Genomic DNA, 14,099 nt, shown 5'->3' on the forward strand with positions numbered 1-14,099 from the left:
GTGGCTGCTTAAACCAGCCATCCCCACACCACAGAGACGCTGTTAAATATGATTCACGCTTTTAACACGGTTAGCTCTCCTCGTATTCGTATGTGAAAGACTGCAGGTGCTTTTTCTATTGTGTTTTGACCATGGCTTTGTTTTTGTGCGCTAGGCAACAGTTACCAGGGCCACGGAAACTTTGACTTCCCACACAGTAACCCCGGCGGCACTTCCATGAACGACTTCATGCACGGACCCCAGCTGTCGCACCCCCCCGACATGCCCAGCAGCCTCATGGCCTCGGACAAGCAGCTCAACCACAACATGGCCGACACTGTAAGTCAACCTCCCACTAGCGGAGTGCAGGCCAGCTCCATAACAGCCGTACCCAGGTCCTCCCGTTACGGTACGCTCTGCTCTGTGATGCTTCTGAACAGGGCTACTGAAGCCGTTAAAGCAGTTAACTCACCTCATCTGGTCTGTCGGGTCAGAACTGGCTGAATCTGGTCTGTCCGGTCAGAACTGGCTGAATCTGGTCTGTCGGGTCAGAACTGGCTGAATCTGGTCTGTCGGCTCAGAACTGGCTGAATCTGGTCTGTCGGCTCAGAACCAGCGGGGCTCATAGGGTGAAGGTAAAAAGCAGGACACCCTGCGGCTCTCCAGGACCAGGTTTGATTGGCCCTCCTGTAAGAGGTTCTGACCCACTTAACTCAGTCCCTCACGGCTGTAACGAGGTGATTATACTGCACCATTCAGGCCTAGCTTTAATTTAGCGTGCAGAGATGCACCATAATGGAGCTAAACAGACTGCTAATAGGCTGTAAGTAGCTCATTCCTAAACAGGCCCAGTTGTGCTGGTAATTACAGCAGTGAACTGATGGAATAAACAGCTTGTTTGTCTCGCACACGGTGCAGCGCTGGTTTGAGCTAACGGGTTTGACCATAGCCCTCTCTGCCGAATGCAAACTGAAAGCCGCCACCATCGGTGGGAAATCTCCCTTGGAGTTCATTTCTCTCCACTGTGTGTAATTCGCTTTAATGGTTGTCCTTTTACATTTGCCAGCAGAGGAGGATAGTACTTAAAAAAAAAAAATTAAGTTCCAGATGTAGGTTGGGAGGTGGGAGGGTTGAGTTGGTTGGTTGAGTTGGTTTGTTGACTGGTTGGTTGGCTGGATGTTTGGTTGGTTGAGTTGGTTGGTTGTTTGTTTGGTTGAGTTGGTTGACTGGTTGAGTGGGTTGGTTGGCTGAGTTGGTTGGTTGGTTGATTGAGTAGGATGAGTTGATTGGTTGGTTGAGTTGGATGGGACGGTTGGTCGTTTGGTTGAGTTGGTTGTTTGGTAGAGCTGGTTGGTTGGTTGAGTTGGTTGGTTGGCTGGTTTGCTGGTTGGTTGTTCGGTTGAGATGATTGTTCGGTTGGTAGAGCTGGTTGGTTGGTTGAGTAGGTTGGTTGGCTGGTTTGCTGGTTGGTTGTTCGGTTGAGATGCTTGTTCGGTTGGTTGAGTTGGATGATTGTTCGGTTGGTTGAGTCGGTTGGTTGGTTGGTTGGTTGGCTGGTTTGCTGGTTTGCTGGTTGGTTGTTCGGTTGAGATGCTTGTTCGGTTGGTTGAGTCGGTTTGTGGTTGGTTGGTTGGTTGGTTGGCTGGTTTGCCGATTGGTTGGTTGGTTGGTTGGTTGAGGTGGTTGTTCGGCTGGTTGAGTTGGATGATTGTTGGGTTGGTTGAGTCGGTTGGTTGGTTGGTTGGTTGGCTGGTTTGCCGATTGGTTGGTTGGTTGGTTGGTTGAGATGGTTGTTCGGTTGGTTGAGTTGGATGATTGTTCGGTTGGTTGAGTTGGATGATTATTTGGTTGGTTGGTTGGTTGGCTGGTTTGCCGATTGGTTGGTTGGTTGGTTGGTTGAGATGGTTGTTCGGTTGGTTGAGTTGGATGATTGTTGGGTTGGTTGAGTGGGTTGGTTGGTTGTTGTTTTTGGGGAGCGGGACAGGTCCGGTGAGCGTCGCGGTTGCTCTCGTCGCTCCCCCAGGCGAGGCGGTCGGCTGCATCCTCGCACGGCCTCACTCTCTCTCTTCTCCTGCCTCTCCTCCTCCGCAGATGCCTCATCCTGTCAGCACTGATCAGTCCCATAGCTCCATGCCGCCGAGCTTGCACGCGCCTCCTCACCCCAGCAGCCAATCAGGGCAGCCATTACATCACAGCGGTCCTCCTCCGCCCCCACGCCAGCCCCCGCCTCCACAGCCTGGTTCTAACAGCCATCCGCACAGCGACCTGACCTTTAACCCCTCTTCCGCCTTAGAGGGTCAGGCCGGGGGGCCGGTAGCCCCCGAAATGCCGGAGCCCTCCTTGGATGTAAGTGCACACGGTGCTCTGGCACCCCCGCCCCAGACGGGCCCTAATCAGCGTGTGGTGTCCCCCCCCCCCCCCCGCCCCGCCCCACCCCCCCAAAGTCTCATTGCATCGCTCGGCACCTGGGCTGTTACCTGCCAGCATTGTGCCCCCTCCCCCACGCGCTACCTAGCGTCTGCCGCTAACACGCTAACCCTTTTCCTCCTGATAATGCTCCCTTCACTGCCCAGCGGCTGCTGCAATGTAGACTTTTCTGCATTTTTTTTTCTTTATTTGTGAAGAAGAGGGGTCTGTGTGCAATAGATAAATGTTTTTTTGTTTTTTTTAAAAACAGGAGATGGAACGTTGCATGCGAATGCTTGTGATTGTTGGCACAGGAAGTGACAGAGGAGTCCAGCGTAAGCTGTGCTTGCCTCGACAGTTCTCTTCCTGTCCCTGTGTGTGGTGAGACGTAGAGAAGCGGCGTCTCATGGGAGAGACCCCCCCCCTCAGTTTCATCCTCTGTTCTGTTTCTCCCGCAGCTTCTTCCAGAGCTAGCGAACCCCGACGAGCTGCTGTCCTACCTGGACCCCCCGGACCTCCCGAGCAATAGCAACGACGACCTGCTCTCGCTTTTTGAGAACAACTGAGGGGGCCGTCGTCCCGAGAGCTCGCTGGACTGACTGGACTGCAGCCGCTGACCGGACCGTAACTCAGTACTTGACAAACACAAAGATGCACTCCCTCGCTCTTCTTCCTCTGCACTCCCTCACTCTTCCTCCTCTGCACTCCCTCGCTCTTCTTCCTCTGCACTCCCTCGCTCTTCTTCCTCTGCACTCCCTCGCTCTTCCTCCTCTGCACTCCCTCGCTCTTCTTCCTCTGCACTCCCTCGCTCTTCTTCCTCTGCACTCCCTCGCTCTTCTTCCTCTGCACTCCCTCGCTCTTCCTCCTCTGCACTCCCTCGCTCTTCCTCCTCTGCACTCCCTCGCTCTTCCTCCTCTGCACTCCCTCGCTCTTCCTCCTCTGCACTCCCTCGCTCTTCCTCCTCTGCACTCCCTCGCTCTTCTTCCTCTGCACTCCCTCGCTCTTCCTCCTCTGCACTCCCTCGCTCTTCTTCCTCTGCACTCCCTCGCTCTTCCTCCTCTGCACTCCCTCGCTCTTCCTCCTCTGCACTCCCTCGCTCTTCTTCCTCTGCACTCCCTCGCTCTTCCTCCTCTGCACTCCCTCGCTCTTCCTCCTCTTACAAACATTTCATCCTCCGGAGCAAACTGACTGAGCGTGGTTGCAAACACGCAGCTGTGGCAGTCCTGCCGGCTGCCATAAAGTAATATCTCTGAACATTAAGAAACTGTGCAGCTATATTCAGTTCATTTTTATGTCACACAGTGTTCTGTGTGAACACTAGGAAAGTGTTGTAGCATTTTTTATTCTTATTTTATTTCTCATTTTAAGAAGAAAAAGAAATGTAAAAAAAAAATACTAAAAAAAACGTGCCCATCCTGGCCAGTGTCTGTATCCCCTTTGAACATTACTGAAATATGAAATATGGCTTCCCAAATAACAGGTTTTTTTGTCCAACTGAACAATAGCACCGCTTTTCCACCGAGCGCCATTTAAAAGCACAAGATAAACGACAAACTGTAAACGCGTGAAGTAGAGAACAGCTCAAAGGGAAGAACACAACAGTCTGCAGGAGAAATCGCCCCCTTTTCTATCTTTTGTTAAACTCTGTTTTTTATGTTCCCACTGTAAAGTTAAAAGAAAAAAAACAAATGTCTTTAAATGTTCAAAGGCTTTCATCACATTTTGAAAGCGCATTTTCATCATGATGCAGATAAGGGAAAAAAATAGATGTTTTTGGCAATTTTTGTGCATTATGTTTTTTGTTTGTTTGCTATTTTTGTAATATGGAAACCCCATGTTCACTACACTAAATGAAAAAAAAAAAAAAAGAAACACACAGGAGGATTCTGGGTAAATGTTGTGATCATCTGAAAACTGCGCCTACCTGTGTTCTGTACGTAGCTGTAATGGGCATTTATATCCACACAGTGAAATGCAGCTTTTTTTGTATAAGACTGTTACACAGTAATCCAGTCCCTATCTTACCTGGCAGGGGAGCTTCTCTGGGGACAGCTGAGGGAATACTAGGGAAAGGGGGGGCTGGTGTAGTGGGGGTGTTATTGCAGCCCTCGTAGCCCCCGGTGCCAGCCCACAGACTGAGCCCCCAGAGCTAGAGCCGCTCCTCTGTGCTTTCCTGCATGAGCCCACTGTCGCCTGCGTGCTCACTTTGTGCCGTTTGTCTCTCTCCTTGATGGATTATGTACAGTAAGTGGTATAAAAAGTGCATGTGTGCCAATTTTACCCTTGTTTAGTGATATTCGGAGCTAAGATGGCGTGCTTTTTATCAATGACTTTGATCGCAGCTTGTTTTTTTTTTTTTTGTTTTTTTGCTTCTGTCTTCTATTTTGTTCTCATTCATTTAATTTTAACACTAACTATTCTCCGAAGGGATTATTTTCTGATATTTACAGTATATTGTTCATTTTTGTAATGATTATTGTTATTATTTAATCTCTTTTGTTGTTGTTTTGCAGTGCTGCAAATGCATCACAGTTAGGTAATTGTTGGGAAATTGCTTTATATCACCAAAGTTTGGGAGGGATGGAGGGAAATGGGGCTACTGTTTCATCGCAAAGACAGAGAGAAAAGCCGAGAGAAACACAATTCGTCACTGAAGCATAAATATATGGTAGCCCCCTGTGTTTCTATGTAGATACTTTTAAACAAATGTCTGATATCTGGAAGCGGAACTGTATGAGATTTTTCCATCTTTTTTTTCCAATTTCATTTTAACAGAAAAGCGCTGTTCGGTATGCAAATGTATTATTTTAAAAAGCTATTGTAAATACTTTTGTGAATATTTTAGTATTGTCTTAGATGATATTAATCCTGTTCATGATTGGTTGTCCATGGTTGTTATCTACTGCTTGTCTAATACCCTGCCCCACCCCCCCCAGCACCAGTACTACCCCCACTCTAACAAACGTGCTTTCTTCTGTATAGCAGGAATCAATCAATGAGTCTCTCATAAGCTATGTGTTGCAGGTCTTCTTGCTTTTAGTGTTATATTTGTGTGTGTGTTCTTTCATACCCCCAGTACAGCAGTAGAATCAGAATCTGCAAGCAGGTCTTTCTCTGCCATAATTTGTCATTCAGTAGTATGTACTACCCCCCCTGAAATCGATTTCAGTGTCCCTGAACAAAAAGTGTGGGCCGTCATCATCCTGCGTCACTTCAGCTGTTGATCAAGCAATATTCCACTGTAATCCTTCCATGAGCACGTCACGGTTTTCAGAGTCTGTAGAGAGGCAGTGATTGGTTCACTCGGTTCACGATGGCTCGTTCTTTCGTTTTTACTGGAGTGCAAACACAGTGAGCAGGCTTGGAAAGCGCTGTGGTTTGACTGCTTTAATGTGATGGAAGAGCCGTGGTGATGTCTCATTTAAAGGTCACATTGTAAAAGTGGTATTTTAAAAATGTATCACAGCCTTATGTTAAATAAACCTATATGATATACTTTTTATTTTTGTTATAGAAAAATACAACATTTGTAAACGGCGAAGACCCTTCAAATTTTGTATCTCATTTTAAATGTTGCTTTCTGGTTTTGTAAATTATTTTTATGTTTTCTTTTTTTAATGAAAATTTAAGGTTAACAAGCTCATTTAATTTGGTTTATCTTAATGCAGCCGTGCATTGAAAAAGGAGCATTATACAAATATAAATCATATGGCTTTTTGGAAAACGTTCCAATTTAAGAAAGTAGTATGATTAAAATAGCTCAATGGTGCTGGTACAGTAACCGAAAATTGTGTATGGAACTGAGTCAAATGAGCAGTGTATCTTTTAAAGATGTACTTCCGTATTCGTTCCTTCCCCCTTTCTGTATATATTAATAGTCATATTTGAACTTATTATTTTCCATTTCGCTTACATTTATGTACGAGCCATTTCCATGTATTAGGCACCTCTGCATACTGTAGTTGCACAATCATCAAAAAGGAAACTTGTGTCTGGGGAAAAATAAAAATAAAACTGGAGGACTGGAGTCTCTCCATCAGGGCTAGACCTGAGCTTCAGGACAGGACTGGCCATGGTGAAGAGGCTCGCGAGAGGCATGTATATATGTAAATGACTATAGAAACATGTTAACAGAAGTGTGTTCATTTTCCTCAGGAATCTGCATTGTTTCCTCAGAATTGGAAAAAAAAAAAGCTTGCAACCCCCTATCAGAAGTGATTCAGTGTGGGAAATGAGTCTTGCTTGTTATCGTCTGTGGACTCCCTCAGCACTCGTTCCCTTATGTAATATGCTTTTGTCCCTCTCTATCGATGGAATTGGAGAAAAAAAAAACGACAACTTTGTTTTGCCTACATGTAATATTTAGCCTAAGTGTGTTAGTCTCTCACCTGCATATGTTTAAGGTGCTACAGGAAATAAGCGTTTAATGAAGAGAAAACTGCGGAAAGGTGAAGAGAGAGTGGGGGCTGGAGGGGGAGGGGGGTTCAAAAAGATTGTAACCAAATCCATAGTTTGTACAATTTTTGATATCATGATCAGGCAAAAAGAAAATAAATTAAAAGGTACAATCTAAGGTGATTCATGCAAAAGTGGCCATTGTCTTTATGTTTGTACATTGTATGTACAATCATTTCATATTCTAAACTGGTCAGAAAAAATAAACTAATTGTGATTTTTAGTCTTGCAGAACTGTATGTAGTTAGATGATGTGACAACCTAATATTTATCTAATAAATATGTATTCAGATGATACCTGTATACCATGGTGTCCACGTGGTTCTTTATAAATGTTTTTTCTTGAAGAAACTTTTTCTCATCACATCCCATTACTAATTCAACCTTACAATGGTAGCTTGTACATTTTAAGTGCCAATAGATATTAAGTCTGTCAAACATTTTATACCTGGGCAGAGAAATACCTAAGAATATGAAGAGTATCATTTTTGTTTACTTGATTTTTTCTATTTAAAATGAAAGATATCAACTTTGAACAAGTAATACTACCATTTACTGCCATTTACTCTTACTTTTATACACATTTTTAATTATCACAGGTGATGGGTTAAGAGTTAAGGTGAATAAGACTATTTGTATCACCTCTCCTACACCTCAGAGCCATAATCACGTCTTATTCTTACGTAGTCACAATATTTTAAAGGTACCTTTCCTGCATTTAGCAATGCACAGCTAGCTATAGTATTTCCTGCAGATAACTGACTGAGTGACTTGTGAGTCGTCTGAGAGCATCAATACTTTTTAAAGACTTCACTGAACACTTCCTGAACATTAATTATATTGTGATTTATCAGTCAATGAAATTTGTAACTGATGTATCAGGATATGTTTGGTGGTCTGTGCAGTATGTAATTGTACTTAACGGTTTGTTGTCAAAACTGTACTGCTGTGAAGCATTTGTAAAATATCTGCGGTACATTAGAGGGCGCAAATGTCTACTTTTTTTAGTATTTTAATTTCTGCTTCGTTGCCTGTTTGCGCTTGGTGCAGAACTCTGAACAATATTACAAACAACAAATCAGACAAATGGCAGTATGCTGCCGTTGTAAACAAATCATTTAATGGTATAAATAAAGTCGTTATTAAATTAATTACTGCTGCCTGTTCAATACAGTTTTTGCGTGAGCACCCCTCTTGGTGTAGAGTAAGTGGAGCTTTCCTCACGGGCCTGTATCTTTTTGGAAGGAAGTAGTTGAGCTCTATGGTGTCTTCGCACCATAGAGTGTACACAGACACTACTGTGCATGCTGGAGGGCAAAAACCATAATTCAATTTGGACGACCAAGGTGATTTAACAACCTAAGAAAACCTCATCGGTCTATTTTTGTGATCATAAATTTCATTATGTGCAGCATGTGTTTCTGAAACAATGGGCGTTTTGGAAAATATTTAATAAAATATGCATATTTTGTTACACAAAACATATTTTTGCAATGTGCTTTTCATACGAAACGTAACGTTCGTTAATTGAGTTTCAGCATACCGTCAGGGACGTTTTAATTTTGCCTGATATTCCTCATTCACTTTAATTGGAGCGGCAATGTTTTGCCCTCAACACGCGCTGTCCAGGCTTACTTCCGGGACTTCACAATCTTAGGTAAACTGAAGGGGTGCCTGTTCAGTGTGCGTGTCTATGCTCCGCACGGGCGCACTAACTTCCTGGAAACGTTAGCAGTTTTATGCTAGGCAAGCTGCTGTCTAAGCAAAAGGAACCACGATGTTGCGAATAAGAAGTCAAGTTAAATTTTGTGCAATGGCATTTTCTGCCGCTCGAATGTTTACCACTGGACCGCCAGCCAACAACCCAGTTGTCTACTTTGATATCGCAGCAGACAACAAGCCCCTCGGGAGAGTCACCTTCGAAGTAAGTGGCAGTACGCTGTTAAATAACCGCTATGTAGCATGAGTCGGTCGTGTCGGATGCCCTTTAGCTAACTTCCACAGGTAGTCAACAAAATCGTTGTTTGTTTGATTTTTCAAAAATCTACAGAGCCAACATCATTAGAAAAGATGATGTTGTCGAGTGAGTTTGGTTAATGTACATTAAGAGTAGAGCTTGCCGGTATTCGATCTACCCGTAAAAATACTTATGGACACGTATTAACACCAGACAGTGGCATTTGCAGTGTTATCGTGACATTTAGCTTGACTGTAAAGGAAAGCGCGAAGTCAAGTGCAAGAGCAGTGGTAGAGTGAGCTTGCTTGGGAGACGCATGGTTAATATGAATTAGCTCACCCGCTAAATTTGTTTTGTAGCTAAAATGTTGCAGCGCATTGACCGAATGGCCGTGCTCCACGCATAATGAAATAGGCAAATAAATGACAGTCTCATTCTCCAACTAACCTATCTAGGTAATATTAACGTGGATAAGTTACCTGGTCACTTTAGTTCGCTGGCTAGCGACTTGACATACCACTTTGGCGGTCTTTTTTTTTGTAATAAGAATGTTATTCAGCTATATTGCCGACACCGTATAATTGCAATATAGAAAAGTTTGGCGTTTGTATTGGGTTGGTGTCAATGCTTTCCTTGTATAAATTATTCGGAGTACACGCTTGCTGTTGTATGATAAATACACTCAATTCTCTTGTTTCCGAACGCTTTGTAACGGAGTTCTTCTTTTTTCAGCTAAATGCAGATGTTGTGCCAAAAACTGCAGGTGGGAACACACTGACGTAAACGAAGTCTAATCTAATGATTGCCGTGTCTGGACATGGAGTTCTTAACGTGTTTTGTTAATGAAATTTAAATTGAATTTTCTGTATATTTTATTGCGACAGAGAATTTCCGGGCACTCTGCACGGGAGAACACGGCTTTGGATACAAGGGGTCGACATTCCACAGAGTGATTCCGAGTTTCATGTGCCAGGTAGCTGTGTTGTCTAGTCTTGCTTGAATAGCAGTGCTTGGTGCCTGGAGAAACGAGGGTTGAATTAAAAGGTGATTGTACGTGACGGCTGAACAAGTTCACGCATGCTGCATTTGACATTTACCTTGTGTAAAATAATTTTAATGCCGCCATGTGAATGCGTCTTTAAAAAAAAAAAAAATTAAAAAAAGTACTCACAGTAAGACATGATTTATTCAGATATTCTTTGGTATTGATACACTTTGTGCTTCAAGGGTGGCGACTTTACTAATCATAACGGAACTGGGGGCAGATCTATCTATGGACCCCGATTCCCCGATGAGAACTTCAAACTGAAGCATACTGGACCAGGTAAGAACGTTTATGCATTTACTGAAAAAAACGTTTCACTATCAAAAACATTTACTGTCAAATAGCATGACAGCGTTCATTTGACATATCAGTATATTATCTGAAATGACTGTGCAACATTTCTAAAGCACATCTTTCACAAACTCAAATGGGTGAAATTAGGTTCTGTAAATAAGTTTAATAATGCAGATGCATTTTCTTGTGGTATTTCAAATGTACCGCGTGAGAGATGTTACGAGAGTTGACATTATATTACTTTGGCATTTCACAGAAGGGCTTATACAGAGTGATTTACAACACACAACCTAAAGCATTGAATAGCAGCAGGTTAGATCTGGTGTGCAGAGTCCCTTTATCAGATTTATGCAGAGTTTAAGCCAAATTCCTTCTGCCCTTTTTTGACCTGTTGAGCACAAACTTTTTCTTTTTTTAAAAAGAGATTGTGCATATTTTTCAAGAATCATTTAAAGGGGACATTTTGTGAATAAAAAGTAGCACTTTGCTAATATTGGTGTTTAATCTAAAAAGCAGAAGTAAAACTGTTGGAGTAAATAGTGATCCTAAATCCCAGTGACATGATCTTCTGTTTTTATGAAAAACTCCCTCCAGCAACAGATATCCGTTTCGGCCAATAGGAGGGGCCAATTCCCCAGACAAGAAGTGGATATTGAATTTGCGAAAGCTTGGATGGTGACCTACTTTTTTAAACCGCCCACCAGGAATCAATTTGCTGATATAATACTGTTTATACGCTGTTCTGCCTTACATGTACCGGTCCTGTTACTCTGTTTTTAAACGCATAACGGATTCCAGAAGTGAAATACTGTGGTAAAATAATGGCCGCTTGTGTGTCAGAAATCATGGTGGGGATCATGTTAAACCCTTTACCCCCTGTATTGCAAACACGTCCCCTGCTGAGTTGGCTCTGTTGGTTTTTCTCTTCTGCCTCCCATTGCCAGCCATAGATCTCTGACGTAAATCACGTGTGCTGTCCCTTAGGTGCTAACATGTCATGTAACATGATAGCCTCTTGACCTATTTTAATATTTAATTTGATCCTGTCACTCCCCTTCACTGTGTTTAGGTGTGCTGTCGATGGCAAATGCCGGTCCAGATACAAACGGGTCCCAATTCTTCATCTGCACGTCCAAAACAGAATGGTATGTAGGGGTTTGATGAAAGAATAAAATGGCTGGTTGAAGCTTCCCGTGATTCGGTGACGTTCTGAAGAGCTTTGCTTTGGCCCTCAGGCTGGACGGCAAACACGTGGTGTTTGGCAACGTGAAGGACGGGATGGACGTGGTGAAGCAGGTGGAGTCCTTCGGGTCCCGGTCCGGCAGCACCTCCAAGAGGATCACCGTCATGGAGTGCGGGGAGCTCAAGTAGCGCAACGTGGTTCTGGCAGAATCGCATCAACTGTGAATTTAACATAAATCAGGAAAAAATACAAACCGTGAATCTCTTTTAGTGTGTAGTTCAGGTGTGCACGTGATCCAGGTTGTCTAAGGTGCACTGATTTGCATTCCCTGTGTGTGTAAAAATGATTAAAATGTGACACTGTTGGTTTATGGGGAAGGGGGTGGGGGTGGTCATGATTGAATCAGATGAATATAAAATGAACTATTTCTGTGTTCCACTTTAAAGGGCTTGTCTTTGCTCATCCTTGGTAGGTACTAATAGTGAACATGCACATTGCTGTGGAACAGGTGTGCAAGATTGGCATGAGATTGCTTCTTTTTTTTTGTAGACTGCAGAAATATGTCATGGACTTCTGTTCGAATTCACATAGGACCTGAGCATGTTTACTGTAATTGACAGTGGCATCTGGAATTAAACTTTGCATTCAACTTTGCAAGTAACTGTGTGATTTATTTCTTGGAATTTTTATCAAGTGCCCCACAGCACTTTTTCCTTTTTGAGTTTACTCTGCTTTGCTATTGTTTTTTTAAAATGATGGTCATTCCAAGTTTTACATTGTGTATAACTACTACGTGTATTGAAGTATTTTGAATTACATTTTGTTAACCTAACTCAACTATACTGTAATTTCCTGGAGCCCACCATGCATTTTTGGTTCAGCTACAAGTGGCTTGAGCCATAATTAGATTATTTTGCAAATGCTGCAAGCGTCTTTTGATTGTAAGGACAAACAGGAGTACACGCTGACAGCATGGCCAATTTGGAATGTTGGTTGTTGAATAAGTCATAATCAGTCCCTGACTAAACTTGCTGATCTCCAGGATGTGGAGGTGCCTTGCTCTAGGACAGGTTCCATACTTCCCCCTGTTGACCTGTCCCCCAAGCCTTCTCCCATTGGCTCTTCACGGAGGCTCTAGTGTGAGCCAGCTGTGTAGGCCCAGCCCCAAGCATCCATCCTTAAAAAGGCAGGGCTGGGGCTCCTCCTGATACTGGCTTTGCTCAGAAGATTGGTGGGAATACAGAGTTCTGACCTTAACCAGCAAGGCTGACGGCTGTAGCCACCCGTGACTGTGGGTAACTGATGTTATCTCTCTGCCCAGGTCTTGTGTAAATAAAGCCAAGGCCATGGAGAGTCAGTAGGAATTACACTGCAGATGTTAAATTTGAAAGGTAAAACCACAATTCACTGAAACAAAAATATGTATTAATGCACACTTTTAGGTTATAATCTTTAGTGACAATTTGTGGGGAATTTATGTAGCAAATGAATTTCAGGTACGTTACTAAAAACTGACGCTTAATTGCAGGGGCACTCGCCCAACAGCCAGGCCCAACGCGGTAAGAAAAATCCCGAAATGATGTAGCAGAAGGGAGCCCATGCAAGTAGATGGCGTCGGCTACAGTGTTTAACTAGAAAGATGAACCGCACAATGGAGACAGATGAGGTTGAATACCACTGAAATATGGACAGGAATCACCACAGCCGTACAATTATGAGCCTATGGGCGTCAGTGTAATCGGGAACCGGCGAGGAGGAGCATCAATGAGGATCGAGAAGCGGCCTAGAAGAACTTGGACTTGGAGCGCCTTGGACTGATATTTTGGTGAGTGGCTTTAACTACTGACACTACAGTTGTGTTTCTGGCTGTCCTGAGCTGCTCACGTTAACCTCATCACAAACATTACTGGTGAAGCTAATTTACTGACAACGTTCTCTATTTTGCATTGTATCTGTTTTTATTTTACTGCTAGTTTTCTGACCTCACCAACGTTAGCTAGCGTACATGGTATCTCATTGATCGTCATCGTCATTTTAAGTCTTTCCTGTCCAATCAGTATACTAATAACTAGCCAGCAAGAGATGTTTAACTACACATGGCAAAACTAGCAGAATGTAATGTAGTAGAACTAACAACATTTTGAATCAGTCAGAACTAGTGAGGTACGACCTAGCTCTTTGGCTGTCTAGTTGTCACACATTGCCGACTGTGGTACTGATTCTGAATGTGCGTTACGCTTTGTAGGCTAAATTGTCACTAGTTAGCAAATCATCACGCTATACATCATTGCATTTACAGCAAAATGTAACGCACACCAAATGCACAAGAATAATAAATAAAACAAATCATGGAGTCATACAGTATAGCCAGCTACATCCATCAAACATGATATTGCAATGCAGAAGTAATTATCTACGTAAGTAAGAGTGCTGAGCGCACAGGGATATGCAAGATGAATTGCCAGTTAAATTCCTGAAGAAGAGGTGGGTCTTCTACCTGTTTCAGTATTATGATTATTATGGTATTATTTCTCTTGTTTTCCATTTAGTTCTGTTCACAATTACAGTAAGCTGCTGTGGGATTGCTATAGGCCTAACTGTAGTTAGCTGGCAAGATCTCTATGATGACTCACGGACTAAACAATGGTCTAAATCACCCTCTCCGTGAGACCAGCATTTTAAATAGGCTACCTTTCCAAATATCCAAACTGAACATTGCCCTTTAACATTTGGCCTCAATTATTGGAGTTTTCAAAAATAATATTTGGAAGAGGAGATCT

General features: G+C 43.2%; 2 protein-coding genes and 1 long non-coding RNA gene across 8 annotated transcripts in view; all 3 read left to right on the forward strand.

Annotated features, from left to right (window-relative positions):
* zmiz1a (zinc finger, MIZ-type containing 1a) overlaps window positions 1-7,143 on the forward strand; it is a 143,741-nt gene extending 136,598 nt beyond the window's left edge. For 5 of the 6 annotated variants that reach the window (XM_064314448.1, XM_064314457.1, XM_064314464.1 and 2 more), the window contains 3 exons: window positions 155-318; window positions 2,071-2,325; window positions 2,844-7,143. In XM_064314448.1, coding sequence (XP_064170518.1) covers window positions 155-318; window positions 2,071-2,325; window positions 2,844-2,951 — 527 coding nt within the window. In that variant the 3' untranslated portion in view covers window positions 2,952-7,143. The remainder of the gene's footprint in view (window positions 1-154; window positions 319-2,070; window positions 2,326-2,843) is intronic. The other variant, XM_064314483.1, reaches the window with a different exon arrangement.
* A 1,028-nt stretch (window positions 7,144-8,171) lies between these two features.
* Window positions 8,172-11,972, forward strand: LOC135243044 (peptidyl-prolyl cis-trans isomerase A-like). The gene is made up of 6 exons (XM_064314516.1): window positions 8,172-8,764; window positions 9,530-9,560; window positions 9,682-9,770; window positions 10,025-10,121; window positions 11,206-11,281; window positions 11,372-11,972. Exons 1-6 carry the CDS (start codon window positions 8,618-8,620, stop codon window positions 11,505-11,507), a joined length of 576 nt encoding a protein of 191 aa, XP_064170586.1. The 5' UTR covers window positions 8,172-8,617; the 3' UTR covers window positions 11,508-11,972.
* A 456-nt stretch (window positions 11,973-12,428) lies between these two features.
* LOC135243050 (uncharacterized) overlaps window positions 12,429-14,099 on the forward strand; it is a 28,524-nt gene continuing 26,853 nt past the window's right edge. The window contains exons 1-2 of the long non-coding RNA XR_010326546.1: window positions 12,429-12,710; window positions 12,848-13,144. This is a non-coding gene — a long non-coding RNA (uncharacterized LOC135243050). The remainder of the gene's footprint in view (window positions 12,711-12,847; window positions 13,145-14,099) is intronic.

The sequence above is a fragment of the Anguilla rostrata genome, chromosome 2, assembly GCF_018555375.3.
Source record: "Anguilla rostrata isolate EN2019 chromosome 2, ASM1855537v3, whole genome shotgun sequence".
Taxonomy (NCBI): domain Eukaryota; kingdom Metazoa; phylum Chordata; class Actinopteri; order Anguilliformes; family Anguillidae; genus Anguilla; species Anguilla rostrata.